At 39.3% G+C, this 24279-nt stretch overlaps 2 protein-coding genes across 2 annotated transcripts; one reads left to right on the top strand and one right to left on the bottom strand.

Moving 5' to 3' along the window:
• The first annotated feature begins 1336 nt into the window (after positions 1-1336).
• On the top strand, positions 1337-17252 carry CCT2 (chaperonin containing TCP1 subunit 2). Its single transcript, XM_043446757.1, has 16 exons — positions 1337-1480; positions 2241-2315; positions 2420-2485; positions 3205-3316; positions 4135-4211; positions 4347-4459; positions 5296-5498; positions 7118-7218; positions 7445-7572; positions 7879-7982; positions 10521-10640; positions 11007-11135; positions 11441-11544; positions 11845-11944; positions 12791-12932; positions 16972-17252. Exons 1-16 carry the CDS (start codon positions 1478-1480, stop codon positions 17000-17002), a joined length of 1608 nt encoding a protein of 535 aa, XP_043302692.1. The 5' UTR covers positions 1337-1477; the 3' UTR covers positions 17003-17252.
• Positions 17253-21408: 4156 nt separating this feature from the next.
• Positions 21409-22538, bottom strand: LRRC10 (leucine rich repeat containing 10). The gene has a single exon (XM_043446758.1). It carries the CDS (start codon positions 22478-22480, stop codon positions 21641-21643), a length of 840 nt encoding a protein of 279 aa, XP_043302693.1. The 5' UTR covers positions 22481-22538; the 3' UTR covers positions 21409-21640.
• Between the last annotated feature and the right edge of the window lie 1741 nt (positions 22539-24279).

The raw sequence follows: 24279 nt of genomic DNA on the forward strand, positions 1-24279 counted from the left end.
CCACACACTACTACAATAGAATATCATCTCTCTTCTTAGTTACAGGCCCACAGCTATATTTCGTACATTTATTTAAGATATGCCCCAAATGAATTTCCTGAGGGACAGAGTATTTCCCATGTTTATAAGCTCAAGAACAATAAAGCAAAAAAGCAAAAGCAAATTTCAATACCAAAAGTACAAACGGATTCCATCATGAATGAATGCAAACAAACTAGTTCACAAATGTATGAGTCCAACAACAATTCCCCTCTGCAATAGGGTTCCCCAATCACATGCAAAACAAAATGGCTTTTCCCTTAAGGGAAAAACCCAAATTGAGAGTAGGGAATGTTCCCAGTTTTCTACAGCAGAGCAACTTACAACTTATTCTATGGAGCTTGTGTCTGCTCAGTTGCTCAGTCATGCCCAACTCTCTGCAACCCTATGGACTGTAGCCTGCCAGGCTCCTCTGTCCATGGGATTTTCCAGGCAAGAATACTGCAGTGGGATGCCATTTCCTTTTCCAGAATAGTTTCTCGACGCAGGGATTGAACTTGCGACTCTTAGGTCTACGGTCATTAGCAGGTGGGTTCTTTACCTCTAGTGCCACCTGAGAAACCCTTTCCCAAATGTGGATTCTTTCCTCTAACTGCCAAGCGCAGGGGCAGCTGGTAATACTTCAGGGAATTTTGAAGGCAAGATCCTCAGGAAGAGTGGTTCAGGAAGCTGTTAGGGCCTTACCTAAAAATTCCCAACCTGGAGCCAGCTGCCCACAGCGAACAAGGTTCCTGGCTGGCACTGCCAAAATTTACCAAGCCCAGGTTTACTCTGTTTGCTGCACAACAGGCCAATAAATCGGGAGATGAGTTGTTCAGGCAAAGAATAATGACTTTAATTGGGAAGCTAGCAGACCAAGAAGATGACAGACTAGTTTCTCAAAAGACCATCTTCCTCAGTCCTAATTCAGGCTCCATTTATACAGTGGATGGGGGAGAGAGAGGGAGACCTATGGTAACAGCCACATGTCTGTCCTGCCCCTATTACATTAGTATACATCGCTTTAAATTCTGTATATGCAGTACTTTAAGGCAGCATTTTTTTAAAGGTTAAATTTAGGAGAAAACCTGCGATAAAGAACTCCGTTGCTATGGCAACCCCCACAGCGTAACTTCTTTTCCGTCTTGGCGGGTTCTACTCTCAAACCTCTGGGCGGCAGGCACGATGTCCAGCCCTCCCCTTCCTGTTTGTCGTAGGTGCCAGCGCAGAAAGCAGGGCCCCAGTCAAGGCCCCGCCTCGCCAGTGTGACGGGCAGTCTTTCCGACCCTCAAAATGCTGCCCCCTCCCATCCCCCGTGAGGGCGGTGCCGGGACGTGAAGCGCGCCCGTCGAGGCTCCGCCCCTTGCGGCAGAGCGTGTGGCGTCACTTCCGGCCTCTTTTCCCTCCGGTCACGGGCACGAGCTGTGAGGGGTTAGCGTGTGCCGACCTCCTCGGAACCATGGTGAGTCTCGCCCCATAGCCCCTGCCCGAGATCCCCCCGTCCCCCGCCGCCCTCTGCTGTCCCCTGCCGTCCGCTGCCCCATCTGTATCCCAGTGCCCGGGATATCACAGCGTCGCTTTGCTTGTACCCCCGGTCCGCCGCACATGGCGCAGGCCGCGGCGTGTGGTCTGCGCCGGGCCCGCGGGTGAGGCCCTCCCTGTGAGCCAGGAGGAAGGGTGGGCTAGAAGACAGGTGTTTGTTCTGACTCGGTCCCTGGATAGGCCCAGAACCTCGAAACCTAGGACTCACCCTAGGCTAAGAAATTTCTAGTGCACCGGGCGGGTCGGCGAGCCGGGCCCCGCCCTCCCTCTCAGGGCGGAGCCTGGAGCGGCCCGAGAGCGGTGATGGAAGCGAGGCTGCCGCGTTCCCTTCCCCTCCTGGCGGTCCTCGCGCGAGTGGCCTGCCCACCCCTGCCAGCTTTATTTTTAGTTTAAAATCATTTTTGCGGTCTTTGGTCCTGCCATACTTAGAGTCAATATCTTCGGTGTAGAATTTTTTTCGCGGAGCGCTTAAGATATCCAAAAAAGGAATGTCACCTAAGTCCCTCCTTTCACTTTAAATAAATGACTGCCTAATCATGGAGTGCTTCATTTGTTTAAAAAGAAACATTCTTTAAATTCGTGTCCTCTTAGGAATCTACTTCTAAGTCTAGTGAAACTCATCTAAGTATGTATGCTAAAGAATACTGGTATTCAAACTGATTCTTGGTTTTCAATTTTAGGCGTCCCTTTCCCTTGCACCTGTTAATATCTTCAAGGCTGGAGCTGATGAAGAGAGAGCAGAGACAGCTCGCCTGGTAAGCCTTTTCTTCGTTCTTACAAAGATAGAAGAGTGGGTTTTTGTTTGTTTTACGATTTTAAGACTGAAGTTTATTTTGGTCATCTCTGATTTTTATTCCAGTCGTCTTTTATTGGTGCCATTGCTATTGGAGACTTGGTAAAGAGCACGTTGGGACCCAAGGGCATGGTAAGAAAAGCAGGGAATTTTAGTATTTTAATGTTTTAGAACCCTTGGGAATACAAAAACTTGTGGATGCTTGTTCATATTTAGAACTTAACTGTTAATTATAAAAATTAAGACATGGGTACATTCTCCTTACTGAAAATCAAGACCGTACCCCTAGGACTAAAGTCTCCTTCTGATCACTATCCCCAATGTCACTCCCTTCCCCAGTGATAACCTCTGATATCCTTTGGATATAAATCTAATGGCTGTCTTTATTTTTATGTGGATGTACAAGTATCTTATGAATTACAAGATACTAGTTTATATATTCTCCTCATGATGTTGTTTTGTCTCGTCAAAGATGCGATTGGTGTGTACTTTTTCTGTAGCTTCGGTTTTTTTCAGTCTAACCAGATATACTCCCTCTGCTCTGTCAAATACTCTTCTGCATCTTGCTTATATTATCGTTTGTATTTATTATTGTATTGAGAGGTACACTTAGTTTTTCTCTTACAGTATTCAAACAGCCTTGTTCATGTCTCTCTCTCCTAGTGTCTCTAGGAATAAGGGTAGGACATCAAGATTTACTTCGGGAGGGGGTATGTACAGTGAAAAAATTTGGAGTCTGCCATATAACCCTTCAGAGTATTTACACATTAGCAATCTGAGAGTGCTGATTAATCCAAGCATCATTCCAGATGTGCTTCCGTCTTAACCTGAAGCAAATATGTTCCTTTTAGGACAAAATTCTGTTAAGCAGTGGACGAGATGCATCTCTTATGGTAACCAATGATGGTGCAACTATTTTAAAAAACATTGGTGTGGACAACCCAGCTGCTAAAGTTTTAGTTGGTGAGTCTTAGGATGACATTTGTTAACATTTGGAAACAGTTTTTAAATAGACTGTGTTGACTGACTGTCCTTTTGATTAATTGATGTCTACTTTTTAATTGATAATTATCATTATTAAAATACAAACTCCTAGATGTGGTGCATACACATGATGGAATATTACTCAGCCATAAAAAAGAATGAAATAATGCCATTTGCAGCAACATGGATGAACCTAGAGCTTATCAAACTAAGTGAAGTAGGTTAGAGAAGGACAGATACCATATGATATACCTTATTTGTGGAATATGACAGAAATGAACATACCTATGAAATAAGAACAGACTCAGATACACAGACAGACTTGTGCTTGCCAGGAGGGAAGGGAGAGGTGAAAGAAGGAAGGATTGGGAGTTTGGGATTAGCAGATGCAAACTATATTGTATATAGAATGGATAAACAACAAGGCCCTAATATATAGCCCAGGGAACTGTATTCAGTATCCTGTGATAAGCTGTAACTGAAAATAATATGAAAAAGAATATATGTACAACTGAATCACTTTGTTGTATAATAAAAATTAACAGTTTAAGTCAACTATACTTGAGTAAAATTTTTTAAATAGAGTCTTTTGGAGTGTGATGTACTTACTGATGGTGAAACTGCTGTGTTTCAGACTAAAAATTTCCAAAGAATTTGTCAGGTGAGGACACCTAGATAAGTAAGATTTAGACTGGTAGTGAGTATGTTGGAAAATTAGATAAGGTACCAAGAAGTATTAATAATTTAAAAAGCAGAATCACATATAAGTGAGTTATTAACTAGCTTTTTCCCCTTAGATATGTCAAGAGTTCAAGATGATGAAGTTGGTGATGGCACTACCTCTGTTACTGTTCTTGCAGCAGAATTGCTGAGGGTAAGAATATCTGAGTGACTTCAACCTCATCTCACTGGATATTTTTTCCTACTCTGGTATTGAGTGTCATAAGTAATCAGAATCTTTCTTACTACAAATTTGCTATTGATGTGTGTTTCCACTGTTTGTTAATAGGAAGCAGAATCCTTAATTGCAAAAAAGATTCATCCACAAACCATTATTGCGGGTTGGAGAGAAGCCACAAAGGCAGCAAGACAGGCTCTATTGAATTCTGCAGTCGACCATGGGTTGGTATACCACAGTACTACTGTTTTAAACATTTAATATTCTTTATAAAATCTATTCAGTTCAGGAATTCTAGAGAGCAGTGGAAAGCACACATGGACATGGTTCTGTTACCTCATCCTGCCTCAACAGCAACCAGAAAAGCCCCACCTTACCCACCAGAGGTAGTCACTAAAGTTAAAATTTGGGGTTCTGGCTTTTTGCATATATAATCACAATAAAGTAGTATCATTATATACAGGATTTTTTAGCCTCTTTAACCTAGTTGAATAGCAAGCACGATTTTTAGGTGTCTGTACTTTATTAGCTTTAGGAGAGGTACATGCATTTGATTATGTGACTGCTGTAATTTACCTATCTATGATTGGAGAGTTTGAGTTTTGACAATTTTTCATTTTATAATGTTGTGGCAAAGTTATTACTTTAAAAAGTAGTATAATTTCTGGGTCCAGAGATACCTGTGTGTGTTTACCTTACAAGTAGTTCTCTAGAAAAAACCATTAATTTACAGACCCACTGGCTGTGTGACATGTCTCTTTCCCCATGCTCTGGAAATTTTTGTTTGCTTGTGTTTCTGTTTTGGTACTTTGCCAGCTTGGTGGGGAAATAGTATCCATTTATTTGTATTTCTTGGTTACTGATAAGGTTTAATTTTTTTCATGTGACTTAAGAATCCTGACTGGAAAAAAAAAAAAGAACCCTGACTGGTTTAGGTAACAGTATCTATTGACAAACACTGGATAAATTTTGGAAAAGTAAAACAAGGTTGATAACTTTGGAGAAGCATTTTAAGAACTGGCAGGAGTTTTTTTGCTTGGTGTTTTTTTTTGTTTTTTAGTTCTGATGAAGTTAAGTTCCGTCAAGATTTAATGAACATTGCAGGAACAACACTGTCCTCAAAACTTCTTACTCATCATAAAGACCACTTTACTAAGTTAGCCGTGGAAGCTGTTCTCAGACTAAAAGGCTCTGGTAACCTGGAGGCAATTCATGTCATCAAAAAGCTAGGAGGAAGTCTGGCAGATTCCTATTTAGATGAAGGTAGGTATATATTGTATATGGGAAAAAATGTGTTGACCAGATGTTGAAACCTAAATAACTGAGTGAATTCTCATTTATTTAGTCAGGACTAGTGGCACTTTACAAAGTGAGAAAACTTGACTTTAGGGGAACAAATCATATTGCAATGATTTTTGTCATCTTAATCCACTTGTTATATTGACAGTGTACTTGACCTACTCATACTATCCCAGCATTTCTTTGATAACCTCTAGGTTTTAGTTTATACCATAAAGTAAGTTACAGTTTCTAATAGACTTAGTTTTCTTCTACTTAAAGTCAGCTATTGTCAACTGGTATTTTTTCTAGGATTGCAAGTGTTTTCCAGGAAGGGTCTGGGTAGGTCATGTTAATTGCTTGACAGATGTTGAAGGAACAGTTTCTGGCATTCTTGAGGAGTAATAAATGTCTTGGTATTTTTAGGCTCTGTCCTTAGTAATAGTGTGTGGTGTTCTTAAGGTATGTTCACAGTACATTGACTTCAGAGAGGGACTGTAGAAAGTGTAGGCATTCTATAGAGAAGGGGGGAAAAAAGGAGTAGATTACATTTTATAGTTTCTGCTTTACTAGTCAGTAATTTGGAGTCTGGGTTTTGTTGCAAAAATTCTTCTTGTCTCTCTTTCACATGTGTAACAATTCTGAAAATACTCTTGGTTGAATTTATAGGCAAGGGCTGTATAGTGTTTCTAATTGGGTTTGGTGGTAGAGAAAGATAATTAAGGCAAGGATAGTGACCATTGAATGTCTGCTCTGTGCCAGGCATTCTAATAGGAATTGCACTCAAAGTCTCACTTCTTTATCATGATGTTGATTCTTTGAGTGAGAATTAAGTTCAGCTGAATAGAGCAGAAAACACAAGGTGTGATAAATGAGTTAAAAGATAAAAGATGTATCTAAAGGAAACCTGGAAAGATACACGGTACTCAATTCGTATGATTGTTTCAGCGCCCTTGGCTAGTAATGGCATCTTTGCCACTGTTGGTATGGTACTCCTGTTTATAGATGAGTAGTTAGGGTTGGAAATTTGGTCCCAGCTTGTATACGTAGCCCATAAGCAGCATGAGCACGAGGGGGACAGGTTTGTCTGACCGCTGTCCATGGTGTTTCATGTTATCACAGCCTCAGTTTTTTAAGAGGTACAGTAGCCTATAGCAATACCCTGTGTATCTGAATCTTAAAAGCTTGTTTTGTTTTGGTTTTAAGCTAATGAAAGTGGATTAATAACTTTGCATTGCAGCTCACACACCTACATTGCAGCTCACACACCTGCAAATGTAGTATGTATCTGAGATAAAAGATTCAAAACTAACTTTTTTTTTATTAGCTCATTTTTATTGAAGTATATAAGTTGTTGTACAAAAAAAATGGTCTGTTTACTTTTCATATTTCTACTGTGCCTCATTTTCTTTTTTTGCATGTTATTTTTTAAATCCGCTGAATTAATTTTTATGGTCAATGGTATGGAATGCAATTTAGGTTCTAGGAGCTTGATGAATTGGACTAGAAATGCATTCTTTGAAAGAGTAATTTGATAAAGCATATTACTTTAAAAGATTCATTAATACAGCTTTGAAGTATTTAATAAAATTCTGTTTTAACAGGCTTTCTGTTGGATAAAAAAATTGGTGTAAATCAACCAAAACGAATTGAAAATGCTAAAATTCTTATTGCAAATACTGGTATGGATACAGACAAAATTAAGGTACATTAACTACATTTCCTGGATTTCTGATTGTTAGCAGCTATAAACTTTGGTTGGGAATCAGTTGCACTTGATATATATATATATGTGAATATATATGAGTATTTATATTGTATGCATGCATTCACGATGCACACAGTTTTGTTGTATTTACATTTAAAAGTTTTAAGTATGCTGTGAAACTTAAGGAAAGTGATGCTATTTTTTATGCTTACCTTTGTTTTAGATATTTGGCTCCAGGGTGAGAGTTGATTCTACAGCAAAGGTTGCTGAAATAGAACACGCAGAAAAGGAAAAAATGAAGGAGAAAGTTGAACGTATTCTTAAGCATGGGATAAATTGCTTTATTAACAGGTCTGTGTGTATTTGTGCTAAAAATATAATGATCCAAGAAAGGGCCCTGTTTTTCTGGAATGATTTAGGAAAATTCTTATAGAATTTAGTTGTTTGTTATTTAGGAAGTGGTTTTTTTCCCCAGATATAAATAAGATTTTACAGCAAGGCATTTGCCTTACTAAATCATTTAATATACTTTATGAAACCTTTTCTTTCTTTGATTGCTGGTTAGGTAAAAATGTTTTCATGTTTTTCTTAGTCTAATGTATTTTATCCTGTGAAGTAACAATTTTTAACAATGTTTTTTCATATTTTAATTTATAGGCAACTAATTTATAATTATCCTGAACAACTCTTTGGTGCTGCTGGTGTTATGGCTATTGAGCATGCAGATTTTGCAGGCGTGGAACGCCTCGCTCTTGTCACAGGTATGAAAAAAAGACATTAACTTCTAACATAATCACTCTTGAATTTATTGAGAATTAGTGTATGTAACTCATTTCTAAAAGTATGAAGAAAGTACTTTGTACCTGAAAAGGGTACCTTAAGGTGCCTAGAATCTAAACAGCTATTCTGAATCTTTGATATCTTTAGTTACATTAATTTTTAACATATCAAATGCCAGCTTCACTGTAGGTTTAGATTTACTTTTGCTGTGTTGTTTTAAAGGTACTATATATTTTTCTCACAAACACACAGGACCACTGTTTTAAACATAGTCTAAATAAACTGAAGCTTAAAAAAAAGGAGTCTTAAGTTTTACTTAGTTTATTCATTTAATTCTAGTGCTGAGTGAGTAGTATTCACTTTGTGCCTGGTGTGGTACTCTCTGTTCACTCTATGTGCCCGGTGAATAGTACTCTATTGAACATTTAACTATATGCCAGGCAGTGGGTCAAATACTTAAAACATTGTTTTTGTTAATTTTTTAAAATTTATGAAAGTAATAAATGTTGAATAAGTGTGAAACAGTCCAGGAGTGTATGATGAAAAGTTAGTTTACTCCAGTATCGTTCGGTACAGGTATGGGTTTTATAGTCTCAGTGTAGACTAAAAAGTGCATTTACAGATAGGTCTACATCAAAATGACATACAGTGCAGTTATTCACTTTTTAATAGTGGTAACTGCCAAGTAGCCCTTGAAAACTAAGTATAACAGCGTTTATCCTGTTTGAAGAGCTTGGCAATGAATAGGTTGGAAAGTTGGTTTGTGATCTGGCAGTGAGAATTCCAAGGATGGGGTTTAGATGTAAAGCCACTAGGAACACCACATTCAGTTTGGAACTGATGTTTATATTAGACGAAATTATACTAAGTAGATGGTAGGATTGGACTTATTTCAAAATAACTTCTTAAGCCATTTTCAATAATTTGAGAAGCATAGTCTCTAAAAAGAGATGTTTTACTTGGAGGTGGGTTTACCTGCCTTCGAAGTTATTGCATATTTGATACTTAAGGTGATAAATCTTATGATGCTCATATTTATTTACTTTCTTAATGCAGCAAAATTAAAGATATAAGAAATGTGACTGATAGCACATTCATGGTATAAGTTGTTATCACAAGGACTTGATAATGTGAAATTGCCACATACATTCAGAAGATTTATTTACCTTCAAACACACCAGCTGTATGGCTGTGAAGTAGACTCCATGATGGCTCTCATCCTTGGTAAACTCATCTGTTGTCAGATGTGTGAAATTGGGTCTTGCAAATGGTCTTTAAATATTTTGTAAGCAGGTGTACATGAGTGAGTGAGTGTAGGATCAGTGAAAATTCTCACATGCCAAATTGGTCTCATTTGGGGCATATGATGTCCCAAACCTCTATTGTGTCTCACGTCTAGAACCCAGAGCTGTCTTGGAATTTGCCAACCAAAAATAAGAGCTTCAGCTGTACAAATGAGTATAAATTAGTAGAGTTGGGAAGACCAGAGTCCTTTTTATAAAGTTAATTATACAATAGAAATAAAACGTGAATTATTTAGCAGAATTATCAGTAAGGTATAGGAAAAGGGGTTGGATTGATGATTGAGGGTATCTATTAAGAGAGAGAGTGAAGAGAGAAACGGGTTTTATTTTATTTATTTATTTTATTGGCTGCCTCATGCAGCAAGTGGAATCTTAGTTCCCAGACCATGATTCGAACCCATGCCCCCTTAAATGGAAGCACAGAGTCTTCATCACTGGATCACCAGGGAAGTCTGAGAAAAGGATTTTAAAATGGAAACCTAACTTTTGCTTAATTAAGAACCAGGAAAGGAAATGTTGATAGCATGGAAGATGGAGGGAAGATAGGAATAAAAGGAAGACCTAAGGAAGAAAATGAATTTGCTTTTTTGCCTTCTCATTAAGGTTGTTCTGGGAAATCCTCAGTATACATTTCCCCCCTCTCTAGGCCTTATATTACAGGAGCTTTCTGACACTTCAGCTATTGTAATAATTCACAGATAGCAAGTGCTCACTATTTGAAGCAGTTCCTAATGTCAGTGTACCTGTTGATATAATAAGATTAGCCAAACATTTTCATGTTTGGTGATACTGGATCATAGAGTACTAGTCTTCTATACTGAATTCAGAAGAAAGTCTGAATTTGTTGATAAATTCAGGCTTAAAGGTAAATGTCAAAGTCTCAGTTAAGGTGGAATTACATAGCGTGCATAGAGGTCTGAAGCCAGACTGCTTATATTTGAATTTCAGTTTCATATTTGTTTGAACTAGGTAACTTTAGATGAAAACAAAACATTTCCTTGCCTCAGTTTTACCATTTCTAAATGGAGTGATAAATAAAGCCTGTTGTCTTAAGGTTGTTGTGAAGATTAAATAATTAGTTTGTATAAAGTGCTTCAGAATGCTTGGCATACAATAAGCAGTCAACTTAATATGTTTTCTGTTCATTTCTGCTTGTGAGAAAGCACAAATTTCAAACCTATTGTGCATTTAATTAATGAATATTTTCGTTCACAGGTGGTGAAATTGCCTCTACCTTTGACCATCCAGAGCTAGTGAAGCTTGGAAGTTGCAAACTTATTGAGGAAGTCATGATTGGAGAAGACAAACTCATTCACTTTTCCGGGGTAGCCCTTGGTGAGTTGTTATGTATAGATTCTGGTTTAGGTTCCTAAACCTTTTGTAGGCTCTGTTGAAGTGAAAGAAAGTTACTATAGTTACTAGAATATATGTCTTAATTCTTGAGAAACATGGTGTATGCTAATTTCAGTCTCTTGAGGGCAGCCTGTTAACCTTGCCTTTGTGAGCAATGTATATTCAATATAATTGTTTTAGATAATTTAGAACTTCTAGGAATATGGATTGTTAGCAAAGAGAATGTGCAGCAATAAAAGACATACCAGCTTTCAAAACCAGATAATATAACCTAAATAATAGAAGGCAGATTTTTATGTTGTATAACTTGAGTTCATTGTGACATGAAAACCTTATTTTTAATTTTAGGTGAGGCTTGCACCATTGTTCTGCGTGGTGCCACTCAACAAATTTTAGATGAAGCAGAAAGATCTTTGCATGATGCTCTTTGTGTTCTTGCCCAAACTGTGAAAGATTCTAGAACAGTTTATGGAGGAGGTAAGCATTTGAAAAATATTGAACATGTTTTATTTATTGAAGTGTAGTAGTGGCTTTTGACTTTTAAAGCTTCTTCGTATTGCCTTTGCACTTAATTTTTTATAGATCTTAAAAGAAGTCTTATTTAGTGTCTTGGAGGCAACTGAGCATAACGATTTATGTTTTTGACATTTTATTTTTTTATTTTATTTTATTTTTATTATTTTTATTTTTTTTATTTTTTTTTCCTTTATTTTTTTTTCCCCCCAGTGGGTTTTGTCATACATTGATATGAATCAGCCTGTTTTTGACATTTTAATCTGTAGGCTGTTCTGAGATGCTGATGGCTCATGCCGTGACACAGCTTGCCAGTAGAACACCAGGCAAGGAAGCTGTTGCAATGGAGTCTTACGCTAAAGCCCTGAGAATGGTAAGTTAATGAGAAAAGGGAGCCCTGAATTTAGATTTTGTAGGTGTTGATGGTTTTTAAATGAATACATTCTTTTATCTTGGACAGAAAATGTTTCCTTTCTTGGCTTTAAGAAAAGAATTGGTTCACACTGCTTAAGTTTGGTTTTGGAGTTTATAAATCTCTTTATGAGCAGAAATTAAGAGGAAACAGATTTTACATTATTTCTAAATGTACAGTTTTAGAAGGCTTTTCTTCTAGTTGGTAAGTGAACTTTCTGTTGGTAGAGTAGATAGTTACCATGTCCTCGTCACTTTGTAGTTGCCAACTATCATAGCTGACAACGCGGGCTACGACAGTGCAGACCTGGTGGCTCAGCTCCGAGCTGCCCACAGTGAAGGCAAGACAACTGCCGGACTGGGTAAGGAGTTAATTGGAATCTTGTGGGAGTTCTTAAGAGTAGCTCTTTACCAAGTTCTTTTTTTAATGTGAATTTTCATAACAACCATGTAAAAGATCCCTGGGACCCTTGCCTTCATAACCATTATGTGGTTGGTTAGTTGCTGTGCTGTGTCTGACTCTTTGTGACCCCGTGGACTGTAGCTCATCAGATTCCTCTGTCCATGGGATTTCCTAGGCAAGACAGGTGGGTTGCCGTTCTCTTCTCCAGGAGATCTTCCAACCCAGGGATCAAACCCATGTCTCCTGCATTGGCAGGCGAATTCTTTACAACCGGGCCACCAGGGGGAAAAGTGGCCTAAAAAAGACTTGATTCACACTGAAAATTTTCCCAATACAGTGGTCTGGGACATAAAAGGAATATTTTTAGGGGTAGATAATCCTGCCCCTGGACAAAAGAGAGTTAGTGAATAATGATCTTATAGAAGATGAAGGGGAGGGGGGGTCTAATAAAAGTAGATGACTTAAAGTCTCCTTCAGTTCTTTAGAATCCATGGTATATTCAGTGATGAACAAATTTTCTTCAGTTTCATAGGTAAAGATAGGTGATGTTGTGTTGCATATAAATTTTCTTATTATTTGACATAGTTACCCTTCATTAACACAGAAGATCAGTAGTTGATCTTTTAATTTTCTAAAAGGTTTTCCTTGAGTGATAGTCTGACGAGAATGCTCTAATTGAATAGTTGGCTTTGTAATTTTCTTTGCTTTTTACAAGTCAGGTTTAATTTTATTAATGTATTCTGTTATTAGACATGTTTTGATACTTTAGTTAAGACTAGTTGTTTATCTAGTGAATATTTCTCAGATATGAAGGAAGGTACCATTGGAGATATGTCGATACTGGGTATAACAGAAAGTTTCCAAGTGAAGCGGCAAGTTCTTTTAAGTGCAGCTGAAGCAGCAGAGGTGATTCTACGTGTGGACAACATCATCAAGGCAGCACCAAGGTATTGTAACACTTTAAAAAACATCTCAGGAAAAATTAACATGGAAACAACAGCTATGTTTTTGTTAATTGTAGTTGATGGGAAGTGGAGCCATTTTGTCTAGATAGCAGTATTTTGCAAGTTACTTAAAATACGTGATCACAACTCTTACATTTAAGCCAGAAAAGGTTAGTGGGGAGAAGGGTATGGGTAACACTGGGTAGCCCTCAAGATTGAAAGGGCACAAAAGAGCAGGCTTGGGAAAGTCTAGAACCAGAGAGCTTATGGGTAGGGAAGTAGTAGTAAGAAATGATGTCTGTTTACCAGGATGAGTTGGCTCCAGTCATTTTCTGTCTGGGTACACTTTTCTATATATATATATTCTTCAGCACATAATGTGCAGAGTTCCTTACATGTTCCTATTCCAGTTCAGTCGCTCAGTTGTGTCTGACTCTTTGTGACCCCATGGACTGCAGCATGCCAGGCTTCCCTGTCCATCACCAACTCCCGAAGCTTGCTCAAACTCATGTCCATCGAGTTGGTGATGCCGTCCAACCATCTTTTCCTCTGTCGTCCCCTTCTCCTGGCTTCAGTCTTTGCCAGCATCTTTTTCGATGAGTCAGTTCTTCACGTCAGATGACCAAAGTATTAGAGTTTTCAGCTTCAGCATCAGTCCTTCCAATGACTATTCAGGACTGATTTCCTTTAGGATAGACTGGTTTGATCTCCTTGCAGTCCAAGGGACTCTCAAGAGTCTTCTCCAACACCACAGTTCAGTAGCATCAATTCTTCCGCACCCAGATTTCTTTAAAGTCCAGCTCTCTCATCCATACATGACTACTGGAAAGCTTTGACTAGATGGACCTTTGTCGGCGAAGTAATGTCTTTGTTTTTTAAGATGCTGTCTAGGTTGGTCATAGCTTTTCTTTCAAGGAGCAAGCGTCTTTTAATTTCATGGCTGCAGTCAACCACCTGCGGTGATTCTGGAGCCCAAGAAAATAAAAGTCCATCACTCTTTGCATTGTTGCCCCATCCTATTCCAGTACCTTTTTTTTGGCCGTTACTTGTGAGATTGTAGTTCTCCAGTCGGGATTGAACCCAAGCCTCCTGCAGTGGAAATGCAGAGTCTTAACCACTGGACTGCCAGGGAAGTCCCTCCAGCAGCTTTTCTCAGATGAAACTCATTCACACAAAAATTATTAGGTGGCCAGAAAAATCTTAGCATTTGAAGATTCAGTTAATAATTAATTAAATTAATTGCTAGTAGCTAATTAGTTACCAAAACCACTAATTTTTCTTATTAGTGGGTAGATCAGGGAGATGGGAGGGGATGGTGGCTTGGACCAGTAGATAGAGGTGAAGGTGGTAAGGAGAGATTGATAATAAATCTTATTTTAGATGGTAGAGTCAGCAAGATTTGATGATGGGTTGGTTATAAGGTCTGTGAGAAAAGGGAATTGATAATTCAAGGGTGAGCTTTTGAGAGGGCAATCTTAAAGATTTTTATTCAAAACTCCTTAATAATTGCCACATTTCTCCAATACATTAAGTATATTCCCACTTCATGGGTAGAGAAGAGGGGGGAGATTCTAAATTTTGTCAGAAATATCTCAGTTATGTTTTAACATGACAATATTCAACAATTTTAGTTCAGAAATAAAACATGGAAATTCCCAGCAGCTAAAATAATAGTAACAAAACAATACTGGGCCACGTCATTCAAGGTTTTTGTTGTGGAAAATAGAAGTTTCTCTTAACTTCTGGTGGAGGAAGACTTCGGGAGGAAAGATGGGGCTTGTCAGCTTTGGACATTTGAGATAACCTTTGAGAAAGCAATTGGATCATTGAGCCTGTAGTTTAGGGAAGAAATTGAACTGTAGTTAAAGTTTCAGGAGTTGTCAGCCTGTACGTGGTAGTATAGAAGGTCACACTACTAATTGAGTTCCCAAGAGAGTGAATGTAGCTAGAGAAGGGAAAGGGTTGGTTTTTTTTTTAAAGGATTTGAGTGCTTGAGAATTCCAGTAATAGGTTTGAAAAGATTTAGAACAGCCGTCAAGGGTCAGTAAGAAGGATTTTATTAAACTGGATAATGGATACATGAGGATTCATTGTACAGTCTCTACTTTTATATACTTTTGAAGTTTCCTATAATTAAAAAGTCTAAGGTTGAGTTGGGGGAGTGCCCCTGAGGTAGGAGGAATGTGTGTAGCAGCCAAGTAATGTATTTGGGGGAGAGGAGCAATCAGCTCTCAGGATGATGCAAGTAGGTCAAGTAAGGACTGAAAATTGATCTTAAAAATTGGATTTAGCAACAGAGGTTGTTGGTATTCTTAATGGGCCGTTTCAGTGGAGTAGGGAGGGCAAAAGCTTGAAGTAAATTCGACAGAGTCTGGGGAAAGAGGAATTGTATGTAGGCTGCTTTTTCAAGGAGTGTTACTGTGAATGAGAGCAGAGAAGTGAGATAGTAGCTAGAAGAGGTGTGGTCATTTCTGTGAAAATGGAGTGTGTTCATTTGGGAGCAGTTTCATGGAGGGAAGTGATGGATGAGCAGAAGAAGGACGCAGTCCGCCGGCAGCTGCTATTGGACCTAGGGAGCAAGAGGAGGACAGGAAGGAAGGAGTGTTACTAGGAAATTAATGTCCCAAGTGGATGAAGTTCTTCATGCAGAACCCTGCAGCACTCCTTTCATTGGTTTTCTCCTATGAACAGCAGCTGTCCTCTTACTGTTAGAGGAAGGAAAGAGTGTAAAACAGCGATTTGGATGTGGACAGAAAAGCTAAAATGATACTCAGATCTCCCACTGTGGGGAGTGGAAAGGGCTGGGCTACAAAATCTACATTCTCTCTACTTCTAGTATTGGGGGAATAGGGTAATGAGGAGCACTCATATTTTGAAATGGAAAGTTAATGAGGGAAGGAAAAGTTAACAAAATTTTCTTGGAAGCAGTGCCAACAAAGATGGCTAAATACAGCTCCATTTTCTGTTGTCTTCAGGTAGAATGATAGCAAAGGGAAACAGTTCTACAGGTAAAATTTTCTGACTTGGGGTCATGGTCACATTGCTGCCTCAGAAGTTTTTGTAATAACTTGACTCCCTCAACCACATTTGAAATACAAATTGTAGTACCTTGTTTGAGCTGGTATCGCTGTTTTTGAAGTTTTAAGTGTCTTAGAAGTATTAGACATACTGAGTAATTTGCAGTAAAGAAATATGAATTTTTTTAAACTCGGTTGTGCTTCCCAAACATACTGGACTGTGGACTTCTCTTCATACTTATTATTACTCTCCAGGGGATTAATTTTTCTAGTCAGTGTTTTGTGACAGCTGCTTGACAACTTTTTCTTTATTGACATCCTTTGGTCATACTCCCATAAGCTACTGAGGTTGGAAGGTTTATCTCTATATGATCCTAGTATGGTTTAGTCTGGATCTGTTTTTATGCTTTTTCTGCTTCTCTTAATTGTGCTTGCCTCATGAAGCAGTGTTTCCACAGTCATGAAGTAAAAAAATTTCACTAGTACCCCTACCACGCCCCCTTCCTGATTCACTGTATGGTTACCAGAGAATAAAAGTTTCACATTAAAGATGTGGGAGGTACTGTTGACATACTTGAGTGAATTACCCAACTCCATCACCAACTTTTTGTTTTCATTCATTTAGAATAGTGACCCAGAAGTTTTAATTTAGAAGCCCCAAAGACTTGTCATTTTACAACTTCTGACTGAGAGAACCATCTTTGACTTATTTTGTAAAATTAACTAGCATAGGTTAAAAACATGAACTAGCCATTTTTAGAGAGTATATATTTGGTAAGTAGGTGGTTTGGATGAGAAGCTGAGAACTGCTCAGTACCTACCTGCAACCTGCACACTGCAGAATTTTCCCGTTTTCTTAACAATACAATAATTAAGGGATGTTAATTGTGATAGAAACATCCTTTTTACACATTTGAAATTGGTTTTAATAAAAGTAGTATTCTAGCTGTGTTTGTATTTAACATAGACCTTCAGTTACAGTCATGCTTTTCATTTTCACTGTTGCCCTATTTTAATTCTTACAGGAAGCGTGTCCCTGATCACCATCCCTGTTGAGCATTCCCGTATGCTGTTGAGCTCTGGACCAGTTCATAGTAAAGTTGTGTTTGAAAGACTTTGACTTCCTGAAAGAAGAATATAGAATTGAAGTTTATCTGTGGCTGTTATGTCCTTAAATTTGGACATTTAACTGACCTTCTATTTTAACATGGGTCTAATTTATTTGCTGTTTCATTTTCTATAAAATTCAGTTGATTTAAGAGTTCATTCCTCATACTGTGCATCAAAATAAAAGTTTGAACAATTACTTAGTTCTTAACTGACTTAGTGATTTGTACCTGGTTTACTCTAAATGGGAGTGAATGATTATACTTGGAGTGTAGAGTTGTTCCAGCTTAACTAATGGTTGATATTACACATTTATGAAAAAATTATCTTGATTAATGTAAGGCCAAGTGAGACGTTATAAACTTTGTATCATTTGATTCTTAATCATACGTGACATTTGTTAACCATTTTGTTTTGTGAAAGAACCATATAGTACTCTCAATTTTGTGTAGTCTACATACTCTCTCAAACACAGGAAAAAATATATGGTGGTTTCTGTTACTTCAAGTGTGAAAGAGATACATTTTAAATGTTGGCTGCTGCAAGCTTCTTCAAATTACATCTGGTAATTTTATAGGGTGTGGATATGGTTAGGTGTCAGTGGTGTTGATGGCTTTGCTAGGGTTTCTTGTTTTTGTTTTTGGTAAATGCATTCTAGATAGACTGTAAGTATGTGCTGAATTTGATGGTTTAAAGGCGAATTTAGATTTGGAGGTTAATTCAGCAAAGTGTGCAAGAAATGAAACAAGAGCCCAATAGTAGTCTTACATTGGGTATCTCTGCTAGAATCCTGGAGACATGTTTTACTCACATAGAGGATCAAAAGCGTTTTCAGAGAAATACTGATAAACCAACCTGTTTTGTTCTTGTCCAAAAATTTGTCTCAGGATTTTAACACTACTTTGTAGAAGCTATTAAAACTGGAAAATTTGGGTTTTTATTGTGATACTAGCATATATCCTCCAAAATTCACATAAAGTAGACACTTCTGAGATAATCAAAGAGATTTATACAGGTTTTTACTTTTTTCACTTTTAGAAACATTAATAGTACATTTGCTGTGTCATTTTTAAAATACTTTGTCACACATCATGACATCATTTTTCATCCCACAACTCAAGATAGGTGGAGCAGTTGAGCATATCATGGCCTAGAAAACATGCAGAGGTTTCCATGGGAGAGGTAGGTGGATAAACATTTATCCTGAGGGACCAGGTAGCTTGGAGTAGGATTTTAATCTACACTGTATTTGGGCTCATTTTTTCCAAAGGTCCTAAAAAGACAGTGAGTGTTAAGAGGTAGAAATCTAGGAGCTTAACTGTATATTCAAGAATACACCCATGTTTCTTTCCCTCTTTGAATTCATATCCTTTGAAGACCTTACAGATTTTTTCATCATTGGCCTAGGATATCCCAAGTTCACGAATTAGAAAGTTTTTAAGTTTCAGAGGTGAAGTACCAGCGTAGGCCCCTCTAATTCCTGTAAGAGTTTTAGGATGGAGTTTCTTTTAACTCAGAAGCAGTTATGGAAACTGAATTTTTCAGTTTTCACAAGACTTTCATGACATGGAGATTTTTGGAATGTATGTTAATACTTAACCGCATAGAAATTAAGTGCTTAGGATTTTAAAGTCCTTTTTAGTAGCCTTCTGTTTTTCTTTGAAGAAGAAGAATATATGTGCTGGGTATTTTACTCGTAAGTCAGAATCCATTCTTTGCCTGCTTGAGGGCCACGGGGCTTACCCTTGCTGACTGCCTAACAACTCCCTGTTGTCTGGTTTTATACGGCTTAATTCAGGAGGCTCTGGTGGGAAAGGGGAATTGGTATTTTCTTCCTGTTTTTGCTCTTTTTCCCTGGAATTGGTTGCAACCCTGGAGACCTGCCACTATAGCTTAGTGGGCAGCCCCTCTTTTCGTGGCTCTCAGCTCTTTCTGCATTTTGGTAACATTTCTGTTCCGTGTTCATTGGGCCAATATGGGTGGGGACAGCTGCTGCTGTTACCTAATGCTAAATACAGTTACTCCTGTTACTCTAACATACGCATTTTCTTGTCAGGACTACGCATTTTCTTGTCAGGACTCTGAGGCGTAAAAGTCAATAGAATACTTTGTATAAAATCTTTTACTGAAGTCTGCCTTGTTTTGTGCCTACGCTTGTGTTTTAGAACATCATTAAAACAGAAATGTAAAGAGCACTTTATCTTTTAATCATAGGATTATTATAGAACATTTTCTGATTCTCAATATGAATAAAGATGTCACATTTTAAAATTGTGAGCAGTACCTAACACCTTTCAAAGAGGTATTGACAAAACTATGTGAATTAACTTACACAAGACCCTGGGGATAGTGCTTGATCTACAGTCATGCTTCGTAAGGGTCAGTGTGTTTCCCTGTCCCTTGGCCTAGGTGCGTGGTAAAATCTCCAAAATTCAGTGATAGAACTACCAAGAACTGGGGCTTCAAAGATTATCACCTGCTTCGTGTTCTCAGAAGTGGACAGACCAGAAGGGAGGGGAAAGCATATGAACTTTAAAATAACAATATTCTTTCTAAGGTAGTGAGATTACAAGGGGGGTGTTTGTGTGTGTGTATTTTTTTACAGTGACAAAAGACAGTAAATTGTCTAGCAGACACACACCCATGTCTTCAGTCTCATGTCTTTTGCTCTCATGATAGGAATGGCATTAGTGCCAAGGGAAAGTCTCACATTTTCATGTATTTTAATGATTTTGCAAATTCTAGAATAACAGGGCAGGGTATATTCTATTTAGAATCTTAAAAAATGAATCCTTGGTAATTATACCTGTGTTTTCCTATGTAGGTAAAGCAGAAGTGTTTGATCACATTGCAGTAGTATTTCTTATATTCAAGGCCAGAGATACTATTCGTTGAAAATTTACTGAGATCGTTTTTTTTGGGTTGTTGTTTTGCTATTTATGGTTTATTCCTTTAAACAAGGAGTTACACTGGTTGTAGGGTAAAAGTGTCACGCTGCCGTGATATGACAGTTAGTAATTAACAGCATATTAAGTAAACATTAGCCATAACCTACCACACACTGTTCAGTGTACTTCGTACACAATGACAGTGCCCAAGAGCCAGAAACTTACCATTTTACTGACTAGAAAACAGGCCCACGGAGAAGTGAGTGACTAGTAAATGACCAAAGTGGGGTTTGATCTCAGGCAGTTTGAAGGGACATGCTCTTAACCGTATTACAACCTGTGGCTTCCTTGGAAAAAGTGGGCCCCTTACTCCTAGGAGGGAGTAGCAAGAAATATTTGTGGAAGGAAAATAGTCGTCTGTCTAATGTCGTTTTAGAGCCGAACTTTCCTGGGTTGAGATGCTTTTAGGGAGAGCGTACTTTTTAAAAGCTAACGTTTTCAGTGTTTTAGTTAAAAGGACACTTTTCTGAAAGAGTTCAAGGACAAAAAGGATTGTGTTATTAAACTACCCATTGACAGCAGTTTCTGTAAAGACATATTCGTGCGGAGAAGAAAAGGTCATAATTAACATATTAATACTTCAAAGAAATAGCAGCTTGAATACCCAGGTTTATACATGGACCACCAAAAGATTCTATACAAAAATAAATCAGGGAAGGCAGAGATGCTGAGGCTGAAGAGGCAGACATTTCCTATATGTACACTACAACCTGCAGTTCCAATTTCCAAATGCTTTTTTCAAACGAACGGATTTTGCACAACTTTTTTACCTAATATGATTGTGGAAATGTGGTCCCTGCATGCAAAGGGATTTAATTCAACCCTAGTTCATTACTGTTGAGTTAACAATAGGATTCTGCTCCACTGAGGCAGCCAGTTTGGCTTGATATTAATGAGACCACCCTGCCAAAGAGGTTCTGTTTTCTAGATGACTTTCAGCATTGCCAGTGACAGTACACAGGTGGGAGTAGACGTTTGGTCAAATCTTTACAAGGAAAATGAAATAGCATGAACCACAGTCAAGTTCAAAGTGGCAGCTGGACTCCACCAGGAGGCATTCTCCAGCAGGGGTGTCAGCAGCCACTGAATTGCAGGGGAAAAGCTTCATCTCCAGCCTTTGCAACAAACAAGAGTTTCTATGAATCTGACTGACTAGGTAGACATGTCATTTTTAAGTAACCTGAATAGTAATATTTTCATGCCAATTATGGTCATTCATAGTATGAAAATACACCCAGCAGAGGACTGGAGACAGGCCACCTGAACTGTTAGATAAGTTCTGTAACTTACACCTGATTTGGGAAGCGCATGAGCCTCGTGACCAGCCAGTTCTAGAGGCTGGGGGAGGCCAGACTGTCCCAGCCTTTCTTTCCGGTGTTTCAAAATACCTGTTTGGAGAGGCTGATTTTCTTGCAAAGAAGTTGTCTTGCTACCTATAGCACACAGTTCCCTTTGGGAGAGATGTTCTTGGCCATGAGTATTTTCTTCTTCTTGCGGGTTAGGCATTCCATCTGATGCTGTTACATTTGCTGCCGGCAGAGATGCCCCACGTGACCCAGAGCAATCCTCTGCACTCTAATGGAGCCGTGTCCAGAAGATGCTGGAGTTGTCCTTGGCTTTGACCTGCCACTGAAGCCTCTCAGGAGCCGGTAGGAGGAAGTGGAAGAGGCAAGGCAGGTAGCTGCGCCTCCTGGCTCTCCTCCCTGGCCAACGCGTAGCGTCTGGCTTTTCTAGGGTCAGGCTCTGGGGTCTCCTCTGCCCATCTTCCTACTCGACGCACCCCTTTGGCCACCTTGGGTGCATTCCTGCAAGGATTGTGGTCATAGATGACCAGCTTCAGGCTGGACAGGTGGGCCAGGCTGGGGAAGGAGCGGATGCTGTTCCGGTCCACGTCGATTACCTCCAGGAAAGGCATGTGAAGCAGCACAGGGGGGAAGTCTGTCAGCAGGTTACCTGAGAGCCAGATGGTCCTCAGCTCCCGGAGGCGCTGGAGCTGGCCTGGCAGCAGACGCAGGGCATTGGAGCCAGCGTGCAGGGTCTTAAGGAGACTCAGCTCACAGACCACCTCCGGCAACTTGGTGAGATAATTGGCCTCGACCCACAGGGTCCGGAGATTCTGGAGCAGGCTCAGCTCCCTGGGGAGATCACAGAGTTTGTTGTTGCCCAGGTAGAGGATGCAGAGCTGTCTCAAGGTACACACCACCTGGGGCAGAGCCTTGAAGTTGTTGAAATCCAGGGCCAGAATCTGCAGGTTCTGCAGCTGCCCCAGCTCTGGAGGCAGGCTGTTGAGGCGGTTGTCGCTGAGGTAGAGCTTGACCAGCTCCTGGAAGGAGCACACGTGTGCAGGGAAGCGGCGTAGCTGGTTCCCGCTCAGGTCCACCATCCTGTCCAGCGGCATCTCCCGGAGGTCTCTGGCCACGTAGTTCTGGCAGCGGTCGGCGGGTATGAAGGCCACGAAGGCCCTGATGGTGTTCCCCATGGCGAGCCGCAGCCCGCCAACCTTGGGGCTGGTGCTTCTGCTCCGAGGCCTGCCTTCCCCTCTCATTATAACCTGGGGGTTGCGTGACAAAAGCCAGTCACTTCAACAGAGAAAAGTGCTCCTGATAGCCACTTGAGTGTCCGGTGACAGCCAGGGTCCTGGAGGCGGGGTCTCACACACTTGCTTTCCGTTGCCTAGACCCCAATCCTCTTTATATTTGTTGTTTGTTTCAAACTGAAAATAGCTTCCCTGTTTTTTTCTAGCGGTAAAACGTTGGGACATTACAGAAAGGTGTAAAGAAGAAAGTAAACAACAGCCAGTCACACCCAGCAGAGATAAACACTGTAAACATTTTAGCAGATGTCCTCCAGCCTTCTTGCTATAAGTAATCAATTTGTTTTAAAAAATTTCACGTACTATTTAGGAGTCATTTTTTATCATAAGATATGGACATATTTTTATGTTTACAGGTATCCATGCAATTATTTTAAACACCTGTAAATCATTCCATTATATGGATGCACTGTTATTTAAACAGGTCTCTTGTTAGGCATCTTGATTGCTTATAAGGTGTCACTATTATATATATATCCTTGTACATACAGTGTGAGCAGTTATTCACTAATTTCTTTAGGAAATGTCCTTAGAAGTATCACTGGGTCAAAGATACGTATCCTTTAAAGGCTCTTCATTGGTGTATCTGGACTAGTGTATACACTCCACAAGTGTCCATTTTCTTATTTCTTCTTTCTTTGCTGTCCAGTTGCTATGTTGTGTCTGACTCTTTTGTGTTCCTTTATGGACTATAGCAGGTCAGGCTCCTCTGTCCATGGGATTTCCCAGGTAAGAATACTGGAGTGGGTTGCCATAGTTTTCCACACTTAAAACAATGTATCTTTGACAAAAGACCACTAGAAAAACAGCAGAAAGAGAAGAACCAGCCTTCTAAAGCTTAAATAAAGGAGGATGTATTCCTACAGTGCACCTGTATCGGATGTGGCTCATCAAAGGTTTGTGCTTCCTTCCACAGAATGAAGTTGTGGGAAATAGCTGTCCATCTGGGACATTTCCTAGCACTAGTCTAGGGCAGTTAGGCTAACTTTGGCCAATGGAATGAGCAGAAGTGATATAAAATATTTCTAGGCCTGGTTTATTTAAAACACACCTCAACTTTCTCCGTACTCTTTCTGCATCTAACACTCAGGGTGACCCTAGAAGCCACCAAGTATGTGGAATTCATACATTAAAGTTTTGGGTGTCCTGGATCTCTGCCTCCCACACATACTTCCACCAGTGGATTTAGGTAAAGGAGAAACTTTCAATTACGTTAGGGCATCAAGAGCTAGGGGCTTGTCTCTTACATTATCCTAATGAATAGAGCAATCTATAAATCTATACTGATGTGCAAAGATATTTACGATAAATAAAGGCAAAAAAACCCTACAGCAGTTTGTTTTTTTACCATCCCATCTGTGAAAAAATATGCATATATTCTTGTTTATGCACAAAAGTATCTGTAAGACATAATAGTGATTACCTCTAGGGAATCTGAAGGTTTGGGGTGATAGGAATGCTGACTTTTCCATTTACACCCTGTTGTATAGTTTGATTTTTTGAAAACTATATACATCTACTACTTCCAAAAACTGTATTCCAAAAGAAATGGATTGCTTCCATTTCCAAAAGAAATGAGTTGTTCCCACTTATAACAGCCTGCCTGCTCTCTGTAGGGTGTTAGGGTTCGCGGGAAGAACTTCCTCCATGGGCTTCCCTGCTGGCTCAGTGGTAAAGAATCCACC

Source organism: Cervus canadensis, chromosome 25 (assembly GCF_019320065.1).
Source record: "Cervus canadensis isolate Bull #8, Minnesota chromosome 25, ASM1932006v1, whole genome shotgun sequence".
Taxonomy (NCBI): Eukaryota; Metazoa; Chordata; class Mammalia; order Artiodactyla; family Cervidae; genus Cervus; species Cervus canadensis.